This window comes from Camelus bactrianus, chromosome 3 (genome assembly GCF_048773025.1).
Source record: "Camelus bactrianus isolate YW-2024 breed Bactrian camel chromosome 3, ASM4877302v1, whole genome shotgun sequence".
NCBI lineage: Eukaryota > Metazoa > Chordata > Mammalia > Artiodactyla > Camelidae > Camelus > Camelus bactrianus.
The window spans coordinates 124,807,080-124,826,821 of NC_133541.1; the positions used below are offsets into that span (position 1 = coordinate 124,807,080).

The 19,742-nt window shown below is 38.7% G+C and overlaps 1 protein-coding gene across 2 annotated transcripts in view; it reads right to left on the bottom strand.

Moving 5' to 3' along the window:
- Window positions 1–257: 257 nt before the first annotated feature.
- LOC141577132 (ankyrin repeat domain-containing protein 26-like) overlaps window positions 258–19,742 on the bottom strand; it is a 49,363-nt gene continuing 29,878 nt past the window's right edge. The window contains exons 4-11 of one of the 2 annotated variants that reach the window (XM_074361182.1): window positions 19,241–19,378; window positions 17,285–17,797; window positions 15,688–15,840; window positions 9,031–9,393; window positions 8,245–8,450; window positions 6,443–6,656; window positions 1,715–1,760; window positions 258–562 (exon numbers count right to left, since the gene is read on the bottom strand). In XM_074361182.1, the coding sequence (XP_074217283.1) occupies window positions 468–562; window positions 1,715–1,760; window positions 6,443–6,656; window positions 8,245–8,450; window positions 9,031–9,393; window positions 15,688–15,840; window positions 17,285–17,797; window positions 19,241–19,378 (1,728 nt within the window). In that variant the 3' untranslated portion in view covers window positions 258–467. The remainder of the gene's footprint in view (window positions 563–1,714; window positions 1,761–6,442; window positions 6,657–8,244; window positions 8,451–9,030; window positions 9,394–15,687; window positions 15,841–17,284; window positions 17,798–19,240; window positions 19,379–19,742) is intronic. The other variant, XM_074361183.1, reaches the window with a different exon arrangement.

Genomic DNA, 19,742 nt, shown 5'->3' on the forward strand with positions numbered 1-19,742 from the left:
ATTAGAACACTGAAACAGCCACAGCAGATCCAAAAGCTGTCCGTCTAAATCTTTAGGTTGACAGACAGTGATTAACACTGGAAAATTCAAAAAAGCTACCAATCAACACGGCTCAATAACAAGGACAAACCTGGTCGGTGGTTGGGTGCTGCTTAAAAAGCTGGCATCCGGGCTCAGTTTGAGTATATAATACTCCAAAGTGCTGAGTTTTATTCCCAAAATCTGCTTAAAAGTCAATGAGATGCAGAGAAACGTGGTTTAAAATACTACATCAGTTTTAATCATGCATATATAATACAAGAATATTTCCCTTTAATAAACATTGTCAGTATCTTACTTAGCGGGAAATAATTAAAATGTTAGGCAAACAGCCCAGAGCAGGTAAATGTTTACTATTTCAGAGCAGGTAAATGTTTACTATTTATCTTGTAGATCAGATACTTTTCTTCAGAATTTCCACATATTCTTCACGTGCTTTCGAAACCAGATCTGGACTTGGACTTGACTCGTCCATCGAGCCTACGAGAGAGTCTGTAGGACTTAGATTCAAGTTCAATAGTAGCTGGAAAGAAAATGAAAGAATTAGATTTACTTAAAATACTTCATAGGTAACTAAATGTCAGTTTATTTTTTAAGAAAAGCTGAGACTCTTCTAAGTTTTAAGAAGAACGAAAAATACCTACATATGATTACAACACAAAATACAAGATTACTACTCTAGACTTTGCCCAGGGCTGCACGTTGAATTAACTGCTCCTGTGGCTAAGGATCAGAGCGCCTGGTTTTCTCACTCTTCATTCATTTACTCAGCAACCATGTGCTAAGGCACTGTGACAAGCACTGGAACCACAAGATGAAGATGACAGAGTCCACCCTGAAAGATCTTGTACCATAAACTGGAGAAACAGATGAACAGGCAGTTTCGGTACAGAGACATAAATTCCATGACAGGTATAAAAGAGGGCAGAGTTGGAACACTCAGAAGGGACGTCCAGCTTTGTGTCAATATTGTCCCCTTTGGTGGCCGTGATGTGTAAGCAGATACCTGGAGGAGGAGAAAGTGTGGGAGGGAGAGGCAAGAAGCAAACACAAAGCAGAGGCAGGAAGGGCGCCCACGGAGCTGGGCGCAGTCTGACCAGCCACTGGAGCACAGGGGCAGAGCAGGGGAGGAAAGTGATACGGCTGAAGACTTTGGCAAGAGCCAAATCGATGTGGGTGTTTTTCTTCCAAGCTAAGGAATTTGGAATTTTTCCTGAGGGCAAAATGTTAACTAGTGACAAAGTGAATGACAGGAAATTAATTGTCATCCACCAGGGGACAGGTACATGAACTGTGATTGCTTGAGTCTGGGTTTTTTGCCTCAGTCACTACCAAACTCGAGAAGCTGATGACCTCCATGCTTTGTGAGAACAGGTCTGTGTGCACAGGTGACAGGCCCACGGGGACAGCAGGAGAGGAAGGGCACAGCCAGAAACAGAGAACACAGACTTCTTGAGATTTTTTTAAAGCTGTGGATCATGATGAATAAATGAGGAATAAGTACATTTATCATTATGAATGAGATTATGCTTTCACGTTTTTCATTAGCTATGGTGTAAGGAAAAACTTAACATAGTATCTGTTATTCAAACAACAGAATGAGGTGCCATTTACTGTTTACAGTGTATTTCAGAAATCAATGTCAAAATTTAATTCAGAAATGTTGGCAACATACCTTCTTTTAATTCTCTATCTATATTACTCTCCAACTTCTTCCGCATCTGAAATAAGTCAAATATTATTTTTAATGCTTAAGTTAAATAAGAAACACTATCATAGGAATGACAGCTAGCTTATGAAATGTGGCCTTTAAATAATACTTTCAGAGACTTGACCTAACTTGGGGATTGCTTAAATAGAAAAAATAATCACAGGAATAAAATAAAATAAATTCCTACTCACTTTGATTTTAGATAATAGAGAACATATACGTAAGGCTATTTAGATTCCCCTGATGGAAAGCACAGTAAACACTGCCCTGTCAGATACACATAATCTCAGAGGGTGATGCCTGATCTTATTAGCACAAAGAGTTTAAACAATTCATGTTCTACACTGAATGCATTACTTTGCATTTCTCAGAAAAACTGCCCTTTATAAAAGTTTAGTTTTTTTTAACGTTAATGGGTTTTTCCTTAAAATGAGCTTTTCCATTCCAGCACTTTTAGAAAATTAAAATTTTAAGGTCTGTTCTTGCTAATGGTTTTAGCACAGAATCGTAGATACATAAAATGAAAAAAAGGGCTCTGTTATGATATCAAGTGAAAATTCTACTGGCAAACAAGTTCAGCAAATGTATTTTGCTCTCTGTATATGACTAAGATATTTCTATCAAAATCTGCTTGAAGAAAAGGAGGCTAGCACCAGTTTTCAAAGTTGGTTCCTGATTCACAACTTCCTTGAGTTAGAAATAAGGAAAACAATACGTAATTCTTTAACTGTAACTTTGTTTCTGTTCTAGAAATTGGAGCCAACTATTTGAAACGACTTAATTAGTTATGTATTTAATTATGAACCATGTGGGGACATTTCAAACTACGTGTCCCCACCTACAGTGTTCTTTTAAAAATCTTTCTTATAAAAGTCACCCGGCTCACTAAACAGGGTCTAAACTAGTACACCAGACATAATAAACACTGTGGTGACAACAGTGACACGAGAGCCGAGGCCTTTGTAAATGTTAGGTGCAAAGACAAAATTTGGGGCTACCATTTGCCAGTAGTTTCAGAGACTGTTTTCCCTAACACTGACAAGAGCATTCTAGAGAGGCCTTCTGCCATCAACAACGTGACATCAGTGCCAGGCGGGTCCTGTGAAGTGAAAAACGCCTAACAGATGAAGGGAGAAGCCTTTACTGAAATAATTTCATATAACCGTTAATAAACACTATGCAAAATGTAGATCACATTTTTACATGAGTTGAATGTAAGATTACTACCTTTTCCTCTGCAAAGCTATTTTCCTAAATAGGTACTTCTGGGACCTTTATGTTTATTTCTAGGTGAGGACCCCCATGTCCCGATGGTGGAAGTGGTCTGAAGTCCAACATTAATAAGGACAAGGCACCTACAGTTTTACTTAAACTGTTCCATTTAACAAAAACACAGAAAGATGAGAAAATTATACACAGGAAGACAATGTATCAGCAAGTTTTAATTCTAATGATTTTTAATTAGGAGGACTCTCTCATAACTGGCAGTTTGCAGACCATGTCCCACAGAAATGGTAGGTCCCACTGGGGACACTGCAGGATTGAGGTCAAAACTGAGGTCACAGGCTGGAAGATAATGCTGCCCTCTCTTTCCGAGATCAACTTGATAAAAAGACACTTGCCTCACACATATACACACAAGTTCATTTCTGAAGTGAATATATTTTCAGATTATTGATACTTTTTAAGTTAAAACTTGGTGTCATTCTTATTTTAAATGTTATAAAAATTAGTACAATTCCAGAAATGTAATAGAATCAAGTCATTTAACCACTCTGATTCATCATCCTGTTGTAAATAGGTTAATGTATGAAGGAAATGACACTTGTCAGTTTATAACTATTAAATACATGTATTTTGCTACAGAGAAAAGAAATGAAAATTTGTTGATCAAGGAGCTGAAAAATTAAGTACAGAGAAAAAAGTGAATGGAAGAAAATAACTGGAAGTTGAGTGATTGTCTTTCAAAAGATAACACACTTCCTCATTTGTCCATTCAGACAAAATGAAATGAGGGCAGGAGGGAGTCCACAGGGCAGAGAGCTGATACCAGAAACAAGGTTACTGAACTCTGCCTCTGCCTCATGAGAAATGAGCTTAACTACAGTGATAGTTTGATTCGAATTAAAATTCAGAGTGGACGTGCCCTGCCTTGGAAGCCTACTTTTAAAAGAAACGTGACCAGATTCTGCTGAGACACAGTGCTGTGTCATGTAAAAAGTTAAAGTCTTAGAATGTTAACCATTTTAGCTCTGGTGCACTGATATAGTCCCATTTAGAAAAAGGGCTGCTAAACTGAATGGACATTTGAGAAATTTAAAAGTTACTTAAATAAATCATTAGAAAATGTTTGAAAGTGTCAGTAATACACCAGAAGTCCAAAATCAATGAGTGTAAAATTTAGTCTTCCTATTTAAAATAGATTTGAAGGACATTTATTGACTATTGTGGCCATGCTTCATGTTAGGCACACCAACACTTAAAAACTCTTGAACATAAAAAAACTCTAAAACAGAGAAATTTTGTGTGTTATAATATTGTCTGGAATCCATTTTTAAGTTTTCAATTCTCAGAAAAAAATTCTATGTGCAAGAAAATCTAACAGTGATGTATCTGCTCAGGCTAATTTTAACCTTTTGTATTTTATAGTAATATAGATAAGACAACTGAGTAAAACTGTAAAATTGCTTCTGACATGTAGGACAAAACATCCCAGAAATAAACTAGAATGTGAAATCTGAGGGTAAAAAATTAGCAAAACAGATACGGGGTCCATCTGTTACCACTAAAACGATGTCACGTGACAAGGCTGTACGTCAAGCAGCAGTAAGAGAGGCAATAAATCCAAGTGTTATGAACTGGAAAAAACTTGCTTCGACAACCAGCACGACTGAAATCAGACTTAGAGCAATACTTCTGTGAAGTTAGAAGAAAATGCTGAGTAAGCTGGAACTTCACAGTAGGAACCGTCCAAAATGTTAAAATCTTGCACATAAAGGAGAATGTTAAATTCAATCCCAATGCCATTTTTAACATTTTGCTTTCTAGAACCATAGCTGAAAAGCTGTGCAAGTCTGTTGTTTTGTTAAGCCCCATGCAAAAACCCATCCCTTCATCATTTTAAACAGTATGTTCACACCTCTCATGGCATTACTTTATGTTTTCCCAGCAGAAATAATTACATCCCTAGCAATTCCACAAGGCATCTTCTTTCTCTAAGTCTGACTAAGAAATCTGTAAGCAGTAACTCTACAGTAACTCCTATGAGGCTCCCAGCAGTGCTGAGGGAGACGTGTCTCTGCACCTGGACAGAAAGGGGCTTGTTAACCTCCCTGCTAAACCTAGCATGATTCAGCCCCACGGCCCTACAGAAGAACTACGTGTACCTTGGAACTACAACACTGAGTTTAAAATAAATCATTTTCCAGTGTATCTAGAAGTACTAAAAAATAGACACCTCTTTCCTCCAAAAACATCAAAGGAAACAACTGTCCTCAGGAGTCTTCTCCTGAATTGCTTTTGCACTCACACTCTTCCACCATCATCCTGTAAAGTGACCCACTGTCGATTTTTTGGTGACAACTAATGAAAACATTTTGAGTTTGCATCATGCTTAGCCACTGACAGAAGTGTTAGCCATGCATTTTTTTTTTAACACCATGCAGTCTGGTTTCATGACTCTGAAGCACTTAGACTCAATTTACCCACAACACTGTCTATGAAACCTGAGCTTTTTTCTTCTTCGATTTATTATGACATGAAGCCAAGTGAGAAGAAACAGGTTGACACCTCACTTAAAAAGGGCCCGTGCTACCTTTCCCTGCATCAAGAAGATCATGAAAACACCATCAAACCATAAACCAACCCGCACCGATTTAAATGGGTATTTTAACAACAATGATACACAATGAAAACTGGTTGTAATTTAAAGACTCCCTATCACTGCCACCTCGTTATTCCTAGTGAGGGCAAGACAGAGACGTAAGTGAACTTCATTTTAAAAATTTAAGTATTTCCTTTACTTGACTACATACTTAGAAATGTTCTACAATTTCTCAGTAAGACATTTTATAGCAATTAAAATAACAATGCTATAAGTAAAATAGCAATTAAGGATGTACTCTTACAGAAGAAAATGATAAAAATTTTAAACTTAAAAACAGACCTTAATGTTTTTAGTGTTACAAGTTTATTGAATTCATAAAAAGAATATATCTTGGATTCCTTTAAATAAAAAACATCTGCATGTGGTTAAGTAGCTCAATGTCAATCATTTACTTATGCTTAGGGGTAGAAAAACTGGGGTGCAGCAAAACTTGAAAATGACTATGAACCAATGCCAAACTGAAATCAATCAGAAGCTAAGCCAAACATTGGAAAGTGGATCTCTAGTTATTTGGCAATAATACTTAATTTCTAAACTAGAGTTTAAAATGGAGCTTTTTAAGAAATTTAAAATTTATCAGTTTAGTTGCATTTATTGAATAAAGTTAATGACAGGTATCTCTTGAAAATTACAAGTCCAGGGACTTTAAAAAAAATTATAAAATTTGTATCCTTTATTAACACAATTAATTATGGCTTTTACTTAGTGTGCAGAAGTCAAATAAACAACTCAGAATTTCATCAAATTAAAAACAAGAATTGTATCAGAAATCTGAAAACCAAGGGAATAAAGATAATATAACTAACCCTGAACAGATCGCTTATGCTAGTCGAAGGGTCTGAAAAATTCCTGAAGTTCCTTCTTCGAGTAAGACTCCTTTCGGTCTCTACGCTAGTACTAGAACTTTCATCAGAAGGCAGTCGGTCAACAGGCCGTGCGGGAACAGAGCCGAGGAGAGAACTCTTGTGCTGCTTCTCCAGCTGAAGCTCAGTGCTCACTGCTGCCAGCCTCTCATTAGCCCTGCGAGGATTGCAAAGCACAGATTTCATTCATTTCATTTTCTTCCTAAGTGATGTGTATTTTTAAAGTTGCTATAATAGTAAACAGATTGTCCCATTAAACTGTGTTTTGACACCAAAAAATACGACAGCGCAGACCTACTGTAAACAATTACAGTTTAAAACTGTCCTAAAGAAGGACGTATATGCCTGGGGGGCCCTTAACTAACGAGTACTTCAAAGTGGGGAGAGTCAGAGATGGAGACGCCCCCCCAGAGGATCCCCGCTGCCTTCTGCACTGGCTGCATCTAGACATGTTCACCCTCAGGAAACCAATTTAGAAATAAAAACTAAACCATCCCTCAAAGCCATTTTCAAGCATTTGCTTTCACCCCCCTTATACACACATTTCACTCACTACCTGGGAGACATTAAGCATGCGGCACTGAGGAACAGTTTAGAGACACCATCTCTCGGGGGCACCAGGCGGCAGAGTCGATGGTGGGAAAGAACTACGACAGCACCAGGGGCAGTTTCAAGTGTCCCCCAATGTCCCAAAGCTCATTTTGTTACTTCGCTTTTACCAGAGGCCTACATCAGCACCTGTTTTCCATAACCAAAAAATACTCAAGTGGATTTTCACTTTTATGGAAAAAAAAGCAAAAAGCCAGAATAGCACTGGGTGTTTGTTTCAGCCCGAGCCATCAGAGGGGCAATGAGCACCCCGAGCAGCGAGAGAGGCCCCACTGAGCTCCTTCCCCAGAACCACACTCAGTATCCCAGCATCACGCCACCACGGCTTTGGACTGTGTCTGTGAGCGCCTGTGCTTTATGCATGTTTATTTTATGCATCCACCAGCAAGATGTGTCCTAAGGTAACTGCCTCTTTGCTTTACACTGACAACTTTCATAGAAACACTCTACTTTTGGATAGCACGGAGACCTGTAGCTTATACTGTTATTCAGGCACCAGAGGATGGACCTACCCTTTCTGTCTTCCACACACCCTCTCGGGCAGGCCACCATATCCTTTTTAGCCACTTTGTGAACCACTATACTGCCCTTCACCCCGATGTTAATTTCCCTGTTTCCCAAGCATGCCTTGACGTAGCGGAGACAAACTTAGAAGGATACAGTACTTCATCTCGATGCCCACGAGTGGTGACACCAAATATCACAATCAAGAAAGTAAATTTACCAAACACCAGAATGGGGCCCCTTGGGTTTAAGTTGTACTCTTCCAAAACACAAGTTAATTTTAAACTCATTAACACTTCTATTTATGGGAATTCCAGCTAGAAATTTTGTGATAATATGGCTGTCTAAATTACAAAGTTTGCAAAACCCCTAGCTTAAAGACTAGATCAGGATAAATATATGCAAATATAAAAAATAAAGTCATGTAAAAGCAACAAAAGGCAGCGAGATGCAAACTGCCCTGGACTGACATTTTAAAGGGGAGTTCATTTACTAACACCATTTCCCAAAATGACACTATCTAGTCAGCTCTCACTTGCTACTCACTTCATGAACTTGGCTCAATAAAAATTATGCCTTAGAGGCAAGTTAATGAGCTAAATTGTTTTCTATAATTCTACGTTTTAACTTACAAGTTTAGTTGGCTTGCCAATGACATTCCATTTTCTAGCTCTTCCAGGTACAGCTGCCTGTATTTTTCCAATTCTTTTTCATTACAATCAAACTGAAAAGTTTTACTTTTCAGTTCAGTTTCCAGACCTTTAACTCTGTGTTCCACTTGACTTACTGAAGCACGTTTATACTCACTTAACAAGTCTTCTTGAGATGCTGCTTGGGCCTACAGCAAATTAAAAGGATACAATTTTAAAAATACTTATAACCTAAGTAATTACAGTACATTTTTTCCCTTTAGTTTTGAGTCAGTGATTCAGAGAGCAACTTTTAAATGTGAAAAAAAGCTGAACTTTAAAATACTTATCATCAATGTCAAGTGAATTAAATCTGAATTACGAAATTAAAGTTGAATCACTCTTACATTAGTACTCATGTAATGTGATAGTTCAAAGAATAATAGGATCAATTTAAAATTTTAACAGTTGAACAATACAACCTAACAGTAATCCCAGAGTGTGGTACAGTATTTGAGTCACAATATATTCTTTTCCTCCTAGTCGTCTTCATTTACACCAATTGGTCTTAAAAGTGATTCTCTAGTGAGAGATATTCTGAAAGATCAATTTAGTGATAGTAATGATGGAAACTGAATTATTTAAAGGGAGTAACAAATGCGGCCTTCCTTCCAGAAATCTACAAAACAAACCGCTATATGGGAAGTAGAGGAAACACATAAAATCTACACATCTGAACTGTAATTGTCAGCGAAGTGAATTACAGCACGTTACAGATCAATGCTTCACCCGTAAGAACTGGCTGATTTCTTCCAATCTTTCTGCAATATCCTGTCTTGCTTGCTTTTCAGTCTCCTGTTTGTACCGCATGACTTGACTGAGTTCTTTCAGTTTTTCTACTACATCCCGTCTTGCTCGCTCCTCAGTCTCCCGTTTGTACTGCTCCACTGGACTGTGTTCCACTGCGTTCATTTCTAGGTGATGCCTGAGGTGCACTACTTCTTCTTCCAACTGCTTTTTCTCCTCCTCCAGTGTGTCAGATTTCTTTTGCAATTCTTTCATAAATAACTCCTTTAGAAAACGTTGAGTTTCTGCACTCAGATGGAGAAGTACTGAAGATGTAGATTCCACTTTTGCTGGAAGATCAGCATTCTGCATGAAGAACATAAAACTGTTTGGTAATGAGGTTAGCAGACTAAGAACAGCCTAACTCTAAACCAGCATCAAAGGTTGAAATAAATTCAGTTACAATAAAATGGTATCTGCCTTGTGGAATGGAGAAACTCAAATTACTCAGAAAGTCAAGAAAAAAGCTCAAACCACCAAGAGTCACAAAACAATACTGTTTCCTGTCATCATCTTTGTTATACATTTGTACTTGAATTTACACTCTTATTTTTCTGTAATCAGTTCATGTCTTTCCTACATAAAATGACTACAAGGCACCTCTTAGTAGAAAGTCTCTTACCCCTTCCTCCGCCAAGTCTTAACTCTCCATGACTTTTAAAGTTTTAGGGAGATCACATTGAGTTACTTAGGGCTGAATTAATAAATGCCTCACAAAACAAGACTTTGAAAAAAAGACTGCAATTAATACATCTTACAAATATGGGTTCTAATGCCATAAGCCTTTCTCTGAACCACAAATATTGTATGCTTATTTGAATTGCATTCCAAGGAGCAATGAGTGATTCGCAGAGTTAAGGAGAAACCCATCTCCTAATGTAGTGGTTTTAAGGTGATCCATACATTTTTCTAAAGAAAAAAGCCTTAATTCTTGTAATCCTTTGTGGCTCTCCACAAAACAAGAGAACATACTCAACAAAGACAAACAGAAATACTTGCTGGATTTTCAGTGACATTGACTTGGAAGAACTACTTTCCTTCAGATAGAAGGATTATTTGGTAAGACAAGGCAGGCAGAGATGGTGGTTGTAAAACAACTACAAATTCCTTGACACTTCCCCTGTGAAATTCCCTCCCCTGAAGTATGTACTGGCCTCAGTCAACTGGTTTCTAGGGGACAGAATGTGGGGGCACTGCTGTGTGATTTCTAAGGCTAAATGGCTTCTGACTTTCACTCTGTAGGGATGCTCACCCTTAGAACCCAGCCACCACGTTGTGAAGCCCAGGCCACCTACTGAGTCTTTGTACATGCAGCTGTCCCAGCTGATGACCCCAGGGAATGTCCTTAACCAAAGCCAGCTCCAACTTCCAGATATGAGCATGAACAAGCCTTTAGATTATTCTAGTGCCCGCTTGATGCCAAGTGGAGAAGAAATGAGCTGGCTCCACTGAACATTGTCTAAATACAGATTTGTGAACCAAGCAGATGCTGTTTTGAGTCACCAGGTTTTGAGGCAGTTTATTATATAATTAGCAATAAATAACTGGCACAGATATTAAAAATGGGGCACAGCCATTAAAAAGGAACCCAAAATGTGGGGATGCCTTTGCACCTGGAGGTAGGTGAAACCTGAACAGATGTAGAGAAGAGTAAGAGTGAAAATCCAAAGTGTCCCCGAGACTGTTAGTGGAAGCCTGAGGGCTCTTGAAGGGCTGAGAGTGACGGCTTCTAGGCCAGGGAAGAAAATGACACTGAAACTGGAGGAAACGGGACTCTTGCTACCGAACAGCTGAAAGTAAAATTGATGAGAGTGATAAACTAAAACAAACAAACAAAAAGATTATTAAATAGAAAGGAACCAGGACTCACAGGGTTCAAATATCTGTATCCCATTTAAAGCATCCCCACATGCCCAATTGTCACATAATGGGTAAGCAGAGAAATGGCTTCCAGGCTAAGATCAAATCTAGGGTGCTGCCAGGAAAACAGTCTAAAGATGAAGCCAAGATTCTGTTAAGACCTTGGAAAGATTTAAGGTGCCGCCTCAAATTCCTTTAAAGATCTTAAAAGCATAAGAATTTCAAAGGCATGGTCCCACAACAGCTTCACAGGAAGCCCAAGGTGAAGAGTTTATCTCAAGAAGATGTGAGAGTAGCTTTTCCAATGGCATGAACCCAATAAAATTCACAGGAAACTCAAAGTTTTAAAGAGAATTGTGGTAGCAAAAACACTGCTTGCTAGCTTGGACTGAAAGAGACAAAGATAGTGCAAAACGGGAAGAGGCCTTTGGGTTTTTCTTAGAAGGTCTACAAGGAGGAAGCTGGCTTGAGAGAACTACTCAGCTGCAAACAGAGGTCACTGCTCATGAAAGGGACAGAACAAAGAGCTCAGAGAGGGCAGCAAAGGAGAACCCCTCCCAGGGTTAGGACTAAGTCCTAATCAAAGAGCCAGCAGCACCAGGCTGCATTTCAGAACTGCTACAGACCAGTGTGCCTCCCATCTTCCATCTGTGAGTGAGGGAGTCCTTAGCAGTTTAGCAGAATGTTGGGTGTGTGGTGGCGAATAACCCGTGTCTCCTTATCCTCAAGCCTCAGCACTGAGAGGAGTGTACCCAAGGGGCTGCACTACAGAAACCACGCCCAGGAACCTCAGCCCCACCTGGACCTGATGAAGATGGGAAAGTAAGACCCTGGACTGGAGCCTGAGCCTACCACCACTGCGACCGAGACCTGCTCAGGGACTGAGTGGGGATAAGTGGATTTCTCATATGGAAGCAGTAAGAAAACATTGTGGCTAGTGAGTAGATTATGCTGGTTTTTGAATGTCTCCATAAACTTTCAAAGTTAATTCCATAAAAAAGGTAGAATATGGGCCAACCTTAAGTGCCCTGCAGGGCAGGTTTGAAAAGGCAGTTCAGCTTCTGCCTCACTCTTAACCCTGGAACCCAGTCTCAGGTGGGCAAGCTCAGGCCACAGAGACAGCTTAGGTATTCCAGGGGAGGTGGTCCACCTGCCCACCCCACCAAAGCCACAGCCCACTGCCAGCATCAACCATCAGACATCAATGGATGAATCTTCAAGTGATTCCAGACACCCGCCTTCGAGCTGCCCCACCTGAAGCTGAGAGGAATAGAGGCCAGCTGTCTTCACCACACTTTTCCTAAGTGTAGGTTGTGAACAAAATAAGTGCTTATTTAAGCCACTGAACTTTGGGGAGTTTGTTAGGCAAAAACAGATAAACAGAAAAGTGGATGAATAAAACAGTAAGTAATGTAACTTGAATATAGTAGAAATTGGTCTCCTATAAAGTGGAAAGTAACAAACGTTGAGATTCACTTATTAATGGCAAAGTGCTGATGAGAAGAAGCAGATAAAGAAAGACCTCAGAACTAGTGAGAAGGAAGGTACTTCGGAGTTCCCTCCAATTACAGTTTCTTACAAATTGGCATCTATTTCACAATTTCCCCTCAACTTTGAGGGTAAGGAAGACTGGTAAGCAAGGAGACATAGGATTTGAAGTCTAGTAACTGAAAAACAACTAGAAAGAGTCAGTTTACTAAAATCAGCCTTTTTACCTCATTTCAATTAACTGAACTTCTAAGAGACAGGCAGCTTTGAGAATTTATTAATCTAGCACTCACTCTTCATTTTCCTTTCCTCAGAGAGAAAATAAAATATTATGGAACCATAAATGTAGTGTCCTTTGGCAGTATTTAAATTAAATACAATTTTTCCTTTACCTGACTTCAAAGCTGGTTGGTAAGGGAAGGTAGGACTGTCTCAGCTTCATGTTGTAGCACAATGCTTCTCCGTATCACACAGAGTGGCTTTGAGCTTTTGAAATTCAAATTACTAATCTGTTATCTGTTTCTGATAAACTGATTGAATATTATCTAATTTTTAACAGCTGTACTCTTGAAAAACTTTCCTTGGATGGGATAAAATACTTATTTCATTAATTATGCATTCAGCTATAGAATACAGCTAGGCACCTCTCTTTTTAAGTAAAAGGAGGTAGACACAGGGAGCTGAGAGTGCAGGATCTACACCAAGAACAAGATCGGCACCAGTGTTACACACAAGAACCAAGCCAAAAGAGGACTTGACCGAGAACCGCAAGATGATGGATTAGAGAGGCTTCCAAAGAGGAAGGTTGAATTAATCTTTTCCAGGCTTAATCTTTTGCCTCTAGATAGTGAAATCTATGGATGACTCTATGAATTATAATAAGTGCAACATAATGAAGTATATTGCAGACTGAGTCAGCAGATGCCGTGACCATGATTTGATGGAAAGTGGAGTGAAGTGGGAGGCACTGGGTGATAAACTAAAGGTCTGAATGGGGGGGAAGGAATGGACTTTATCTTTGCAAGCCTACTTTCTGTCATGTCACAGAGTCAGCAAAGCATAAGCTGGCCACAGGCCCCTTCAGGAAGCAGCAGGTCTCCACAGAAGTGGAGTTACACACATTCCACGACACTGACTTTTTATTACTATGTAAAACAAGTGGTAATATGCAAGAAGACTCGGAAAGAGTTCTCATAACATCTGACTTGGTACTGGCATAGGACAGACAGATCAACGCATCACCACTGAGAATCTAAAAGAAACCCTCACATTTATGATCAACTGATTTTCAATACGAGTGTCAAAATAACTGAATGAGACAATAATAGTCTTTTTAACAAATGGTACTGGGACAACTGGATATCCACAAGCCAAAGAACAAAATTTGACCTCTACCTCATAGAATACATATAAAACTAACTCAAAATGAAAGAACTGAAACTACAAAATTCTCAGAAGAAAACACAGGTGTGTGTCTTCATGACTGGATCTGGCACTTGTTTCTTAGGTAGGACAGTAAAAGACAGAAATAGATTAATTGAACTTCATCAATATTAAAAACTTCTAGTCTTCAAAAGACACCATCAAGAAGGTAAGAAGGCAATCTCCTGAATAGGAGGAAATACTCGAAAATCCTACATCTGATCAAAGACTTGCACCCAGGATACAAAAAGAACTCTTACAATTCGATCATAAAAAGACAATCCAAATTTAAAATGGGCAAAAACCTGAACAGACACGTCTTCAAAGAAGATACACAAATGGATAAACGCATGGAAAGATCCCCAACATTCTCAGTCATCAGAAAAATGCAAATCAAAACACAATGAGATGCCAGTTCACACCCACCAGGAGAGCTAATCACCAGTGTTGACAGGGATGCATAGAAACTGGGAGAATTACACACTTTGGATAAAAATGTTAAATCATGTAGCCACTCTGGAAAACAGTATGGCAGTTCCTCAAAAGGTTAAACACAGTTACCGTATGACCCATATGACAGCATTTCCATTCTTAAGTCTATTCCCCAAAGAAATGAAAACATGTTTACATCAAAACTTGGACAGAAATGTTCGCAGCAGCATTATTAACAATAGGCAAAAAGCAGAGGCAACCCAAAGGTCCATCAACTGATAAATAGATAAACGGTTTAGCCCCACAACCGAGTAATGTTCGACAATAAACAGAAATGGAAATACTGACAAGCGCTGTAACATGGATGAACCTTGAAGACGTTTCGTCAAGTGAAAAAAGCTAATAATGAAGGACCACACAGCATGTGATTCCATCCATGGGAAACACCCAGAACAGGCACATCTGTAGAGACAGAAATCAGACTGGTGGTTGTCGGGGGCTGAGAGGGACGGGGGCTGGGGGTGATGGCCAAGGGATGCAGGCTTTCTTTTTGGGGTGATGGGAATGTTCTAAAATTGACTGTGGTGACAGCTGCACATCTCTGGATATACTAGGAGATAATAACTATGCATCCTAAATGGGTGACTTATATGATACGTGAATTTTTTTTTTTTTTTTTTTTTTTTGGTGGCGGGAAGTAATTAGGTTTTACTTACTTATTTTTAGAGGAGGTACAGGGGATCGAACCCAGGACCTTGTGTATGCTAAGCATGAACTCTACCACTTGATTTATGCATTCCCCCCTATGTGAATTTTACCTCAATAAAGTTAAGAAAAAATCCAAAGGCAGGATCTAGACAATTTTCCTAATTCTCTATTTTGGGTGTACAGACGTCATCTGAACTTCTCCATGCTTTGACAACATACGTAAAATGAAGAGAAAATGAAGGCAATGCCTAACTTCAACTGGTTTGTATAATGACCTTTCTGCACAAGTTACTCTGAAATCCATGAAATCAATACACACAGATTTTATATCCATTCACAAAAGCGAAGAGACATGACAATTTTCTGGACCATGCCATGAAACATTATCCTCTGATTTTATTTGCTTGCCTCATTGTGGTGAGAGATCACTAAAAAATACTGTTTAGTAGGAAAAAAAAGTTAACTTCTGTGAGGAAAGATGTATAATTCTCAACTTATCTAAGGGTAAATATAACAGAAAAATAAAGAAATGGCAGAATGAAAGTCAAAGTTTAAGAAACAAGTGCATTATAAAGATAATAAAAGTGTAATTATAATGAAGATACAAAAGAAAGCTGTTCCTGAGAAGCTAGTGTCCTGCAACGCTCTGCGCTGCACACTCACGGCCGACGTGCTAGGTTTTGCACATACTGGGTTCGCAGCTTGATGTGACTTCCTCTCTGACTCCTGCTTCTCATTTTCTGAGTTAGTGTGATGATGTGCTGTCACCTCCAGGGAAGCTTCCAACATGGACACTTTCTTTCGGGTGTCAGTCAGCTCTTGCTGAAGCTGTCTCATACAGGCCTAAAGAGATAACTCTGTTACTGATTTTTAAGTCACCTTATCATTAAGTTACATTAATAATATATAACTGCAACATATGGACTTTGAGAACTATCCCCACAGACATCAATTCACCTTCTTTTCCTCACAGGCACACATTCCTGTTTACTGAATTTCATTAAAGACACAGAAGGCATGACCCTCCTGCCTTACTGACAGTAAGTTAACTTAGACAATGGATGCAGCCCCACCAGCCATTCCCTGCCCCTCCCAGGAAGTGGCCAAGCTTTACCCCCACTGAAGTCTCAAACAGAAATGGGCGTGTGGGTGGGATGAGTGGAGGTAAGTTCCACACTGTGGAACACTCTCCCTCTTTCTCATTAGAGGCTTAAGTTCAGAGATCTTCACATATTCAATCTGGTGTTTAAATCCTTCCAACAGACTCCTATCTCACAATAAAAAATGAGGTTATTCCAATGGCTTTGGGGACCCGTGACAACCTGGCCTCCCCTGCCTCCTGGACTGCAGCTCCTACAGCTCCCCCAACACCTCCCACTCACTCCCTTCCTGCCACTCAGGACTCTGCCTGCTCCTCCTCAGTCTGAAAATGGGACCCCAGTGCCAAACTCATACATCACAGAGCGCTCCAGTTCCTCTGTACTGGACAAACTTAGTTCCAAGTGACAGTAACTGAGCCTTGAAATGAGAATTGTGAGCACATTATTTGAAAAAATATTCAAAGTAAATTATAAATAGAACAGGGGAGACTAAGTCAAACACAGTTTTGCTAAAATTTACGAATTGTCCCAAATTATGACTGAATGAAAAGTAGATGCCTTTAAGGAGTGGCGAGGTCATAACAATACATGACTTGAGATGGAAATATTTCTAAATTTAATTCCAATTGACATGGATAAAAGTAAGAGTATACCAACTAAAAATAAAAAGCTACTAACGAAAAGTACAAGATACAGCATTTACACATCAGTTCATCTGGGAAATCTGGATTGGACTGTCAAGGTAATCCACACAATTGAATCTTTTTTTTTTTCTTTTACTTTTTTTGTTCACACAACTGAACCTTAATTTCAAAATACTCATTTTAGGTCTGAGCATTTCATTTATCTGCTTCGTCACGATACTAAAATGTGATGACAGAAAGATTAAAATGACTTGGGCACTGTAAGAGTAGATTACTAAGACCTTCCTGTATCTATCAACAACTTATAGCTTAACCTCTTAAAATTTCAGGTGACACGGCATCTTTACTCAAAGTGAAGCACCTCTCAGGTCCAATTTTTGTTTGCTGGATACAAGATATGCTTTTAGGCTGCTTTACAGTGTATATATTTATACCCCGCACATTTTTTATATTCAACTAGTTTCACCGTTTAGCTTCCATCAGATACTACTTTGAATTTTCTTTGAGGAAGTCTGAAAATCAGTTCCCTTTCTGGGTACTTACTTCCATTTCTGCTCTGTCCGTTACATACTGATACAGTCTGTCCTTTAAACATCTGGATTCATCGATTAACTCCTTGTTTCCTTCCTCCAGCATCAGAACTCGTCTGCTCATGGCTTCAAGTTTTCCCAGTTGATCCAGAAACGGCGCTGGGATATTAAGTATTGTCTTTTTACTTTTGGCCTCACTTTGAGCAGCTTCCAGTTGCTGTCGAAGCAACACGTTTTCGCTTTCTAGTTCACATACTCTCTCCTCCAAGAATGCCTGCTTTCCAATGTATCTGTTGACTTCCCCTTGTTTGCTCTGAGACAAGGATTCAGTTTCCTTGTTTGAACGCTGGGCTTGGCCTCGGTCTCTATGCACACATTCAAATACCAACGTCGTTGGTCTAAGAGCATCTCTCCTGGGATGGAGCTCAATTTCTTGGCCACGGAATTGACGTTCAGTTTCAGGAAGTTGCTGAGGAAGCACCTCGCTGTTATCTTCTGGGTCAGACAGCTCAAAATCCTTTGTGTCCTGTAAGTGAAACCCCTTATCTCTTACTCTTTGAACTGTACTCAATAAACTGACATATCATAATTTCCTTTGAAGTGAAAGACTAATCTCTAAGTTTATACAACAAAAAGTTTGCAATATCTGGGTATCCAACTGGAAGAACTTAAGGTGGATACAAATCTCAAACTTTAAACAAGCAGAAATCCCCAAAAGTTTAAAAATTTAATTAAAGACAGTGAATCCATGAAAGTAAAAAAGAAACCACAAAAGGATGTTTAAGAAGCTCAGAACTGAGAAGGCCTTTCTTTCTCTGAAATACAACAAACCCAAAAGGCTTAAAATAAACAATGAATAAATCTGACTACACTTAAAAATTATATCTGACATCTAACCTTTACAGCTACCCCCAAAGTAAGAGCCTTAGCTCTATATATATTTGGACAGGTTAAATTTCCTAAAAAAATTTTTCCTGAGAATACTCCATAAATATTCTCCCTTTCTAACATTTTTAGAGCGAGTTATAAGAATTACATCTACGGATAAGTGATAAATCTAAGCACTGTACTAAGCACGTCTACAAACATCAGTTAACTCAGTTAGCTGTGACAATTCTGGAATAAAGGGTTAAAAACACAAGCAAGCTGCAGGGTTTCCCCCAGGTCTTCTGACTCTCTGACTCTTACACCAAACCAACACTACTTCTCTAGGACAAATATATAAACACAAGAGAAGCCTTCTACTTCCCTAATGGTGAATACACTAAAGGTAAAGAAGGTCAAATTTACAGAGCTCTTCTTAGAAAATCAGGAGACTATTTGCTTCTGCAATAATTTTTATTTCTTCTTCATGGTGTTTATAACAGTAATGGATGTGAAGTAGCAGGGAAATACAGTGAACTGTTTTATTAAAAATAAAATACTGATCAATAAATTATCACTAAGTATAGATTATGATATGTCACTATATTCAAAAGCTCCTTGTACTGAAATCGCATACCACATGGAGCAGAGCATTACTTTTTATCACACGTAGGAGAACGACACCCAGACTATGGTTTCTGAACTGGCTATACTTTTTCCTCCTTACCATCAGTGGAAATGATAAAGTAACCTCTCCATTCATCTATCAAAGGAGTGAGATCACTGCCAGAAACTAGAATGCCTGCTGTTAGTAGCAACAGTTTTGAGATCATGGAAAGTTCATCAATTCCTATAGGAAATATGAACAGCCTCTCCTCGGATGAGGCCATTGTGAATGTCACTATGTCACTGTTGCAGGCAAATGGATTTGAATTCAAAATATTGCTTTATCCAATGAACCAGAAATGAAACCCCCAGAAAATATATTTACATATATAGGCTTTTAAAACCCTCTATACTTTCTATACCTATAGTATTGGTTTTTAAACTATGTAAGTATACAAATTCATACACACACGTGTTTGAAGATGACTAAAGAAAATACCTCAGCATTCATTTTCTTGTTAGTCTTTTCTGCCTCCTTTTGTTGGGAAAGATGATGGGCCAGGATTTCATCTTGTATTACTCTGGCATTCTGCTCTCGAGAAAGTTGTCTCTGAGCATCATTTTGCTCTTCTAAAACCTGGAGACATATTTCATTAGGTTTGGGGTTTTATACCATGAAAAAAAGTCAAAAAAAGCTTAGGAGGGGAATCTTAAAAAATTTTTTAAACTGTTAAAAAGAAGTAGCCTTTTTAAGCACAGGGATCTTTACTGCACATAAATAACTCAAATTCTAATATATATGACAGCTAAATTTATCACAGAGCAAAAACACAAGGGATGCAGTATCATGAAAGAAAAAATTTTTTAACACTTTTTAAATTGAGTTATAGTCATTTTACAATGTGTCAAATTCCAGTGGAGAGCACAATTTTTCAGTTGTACATGAACATATATATATTCATTGTGACTTTTTTTTTTTGTTGTGAGCTACCACAAGATCT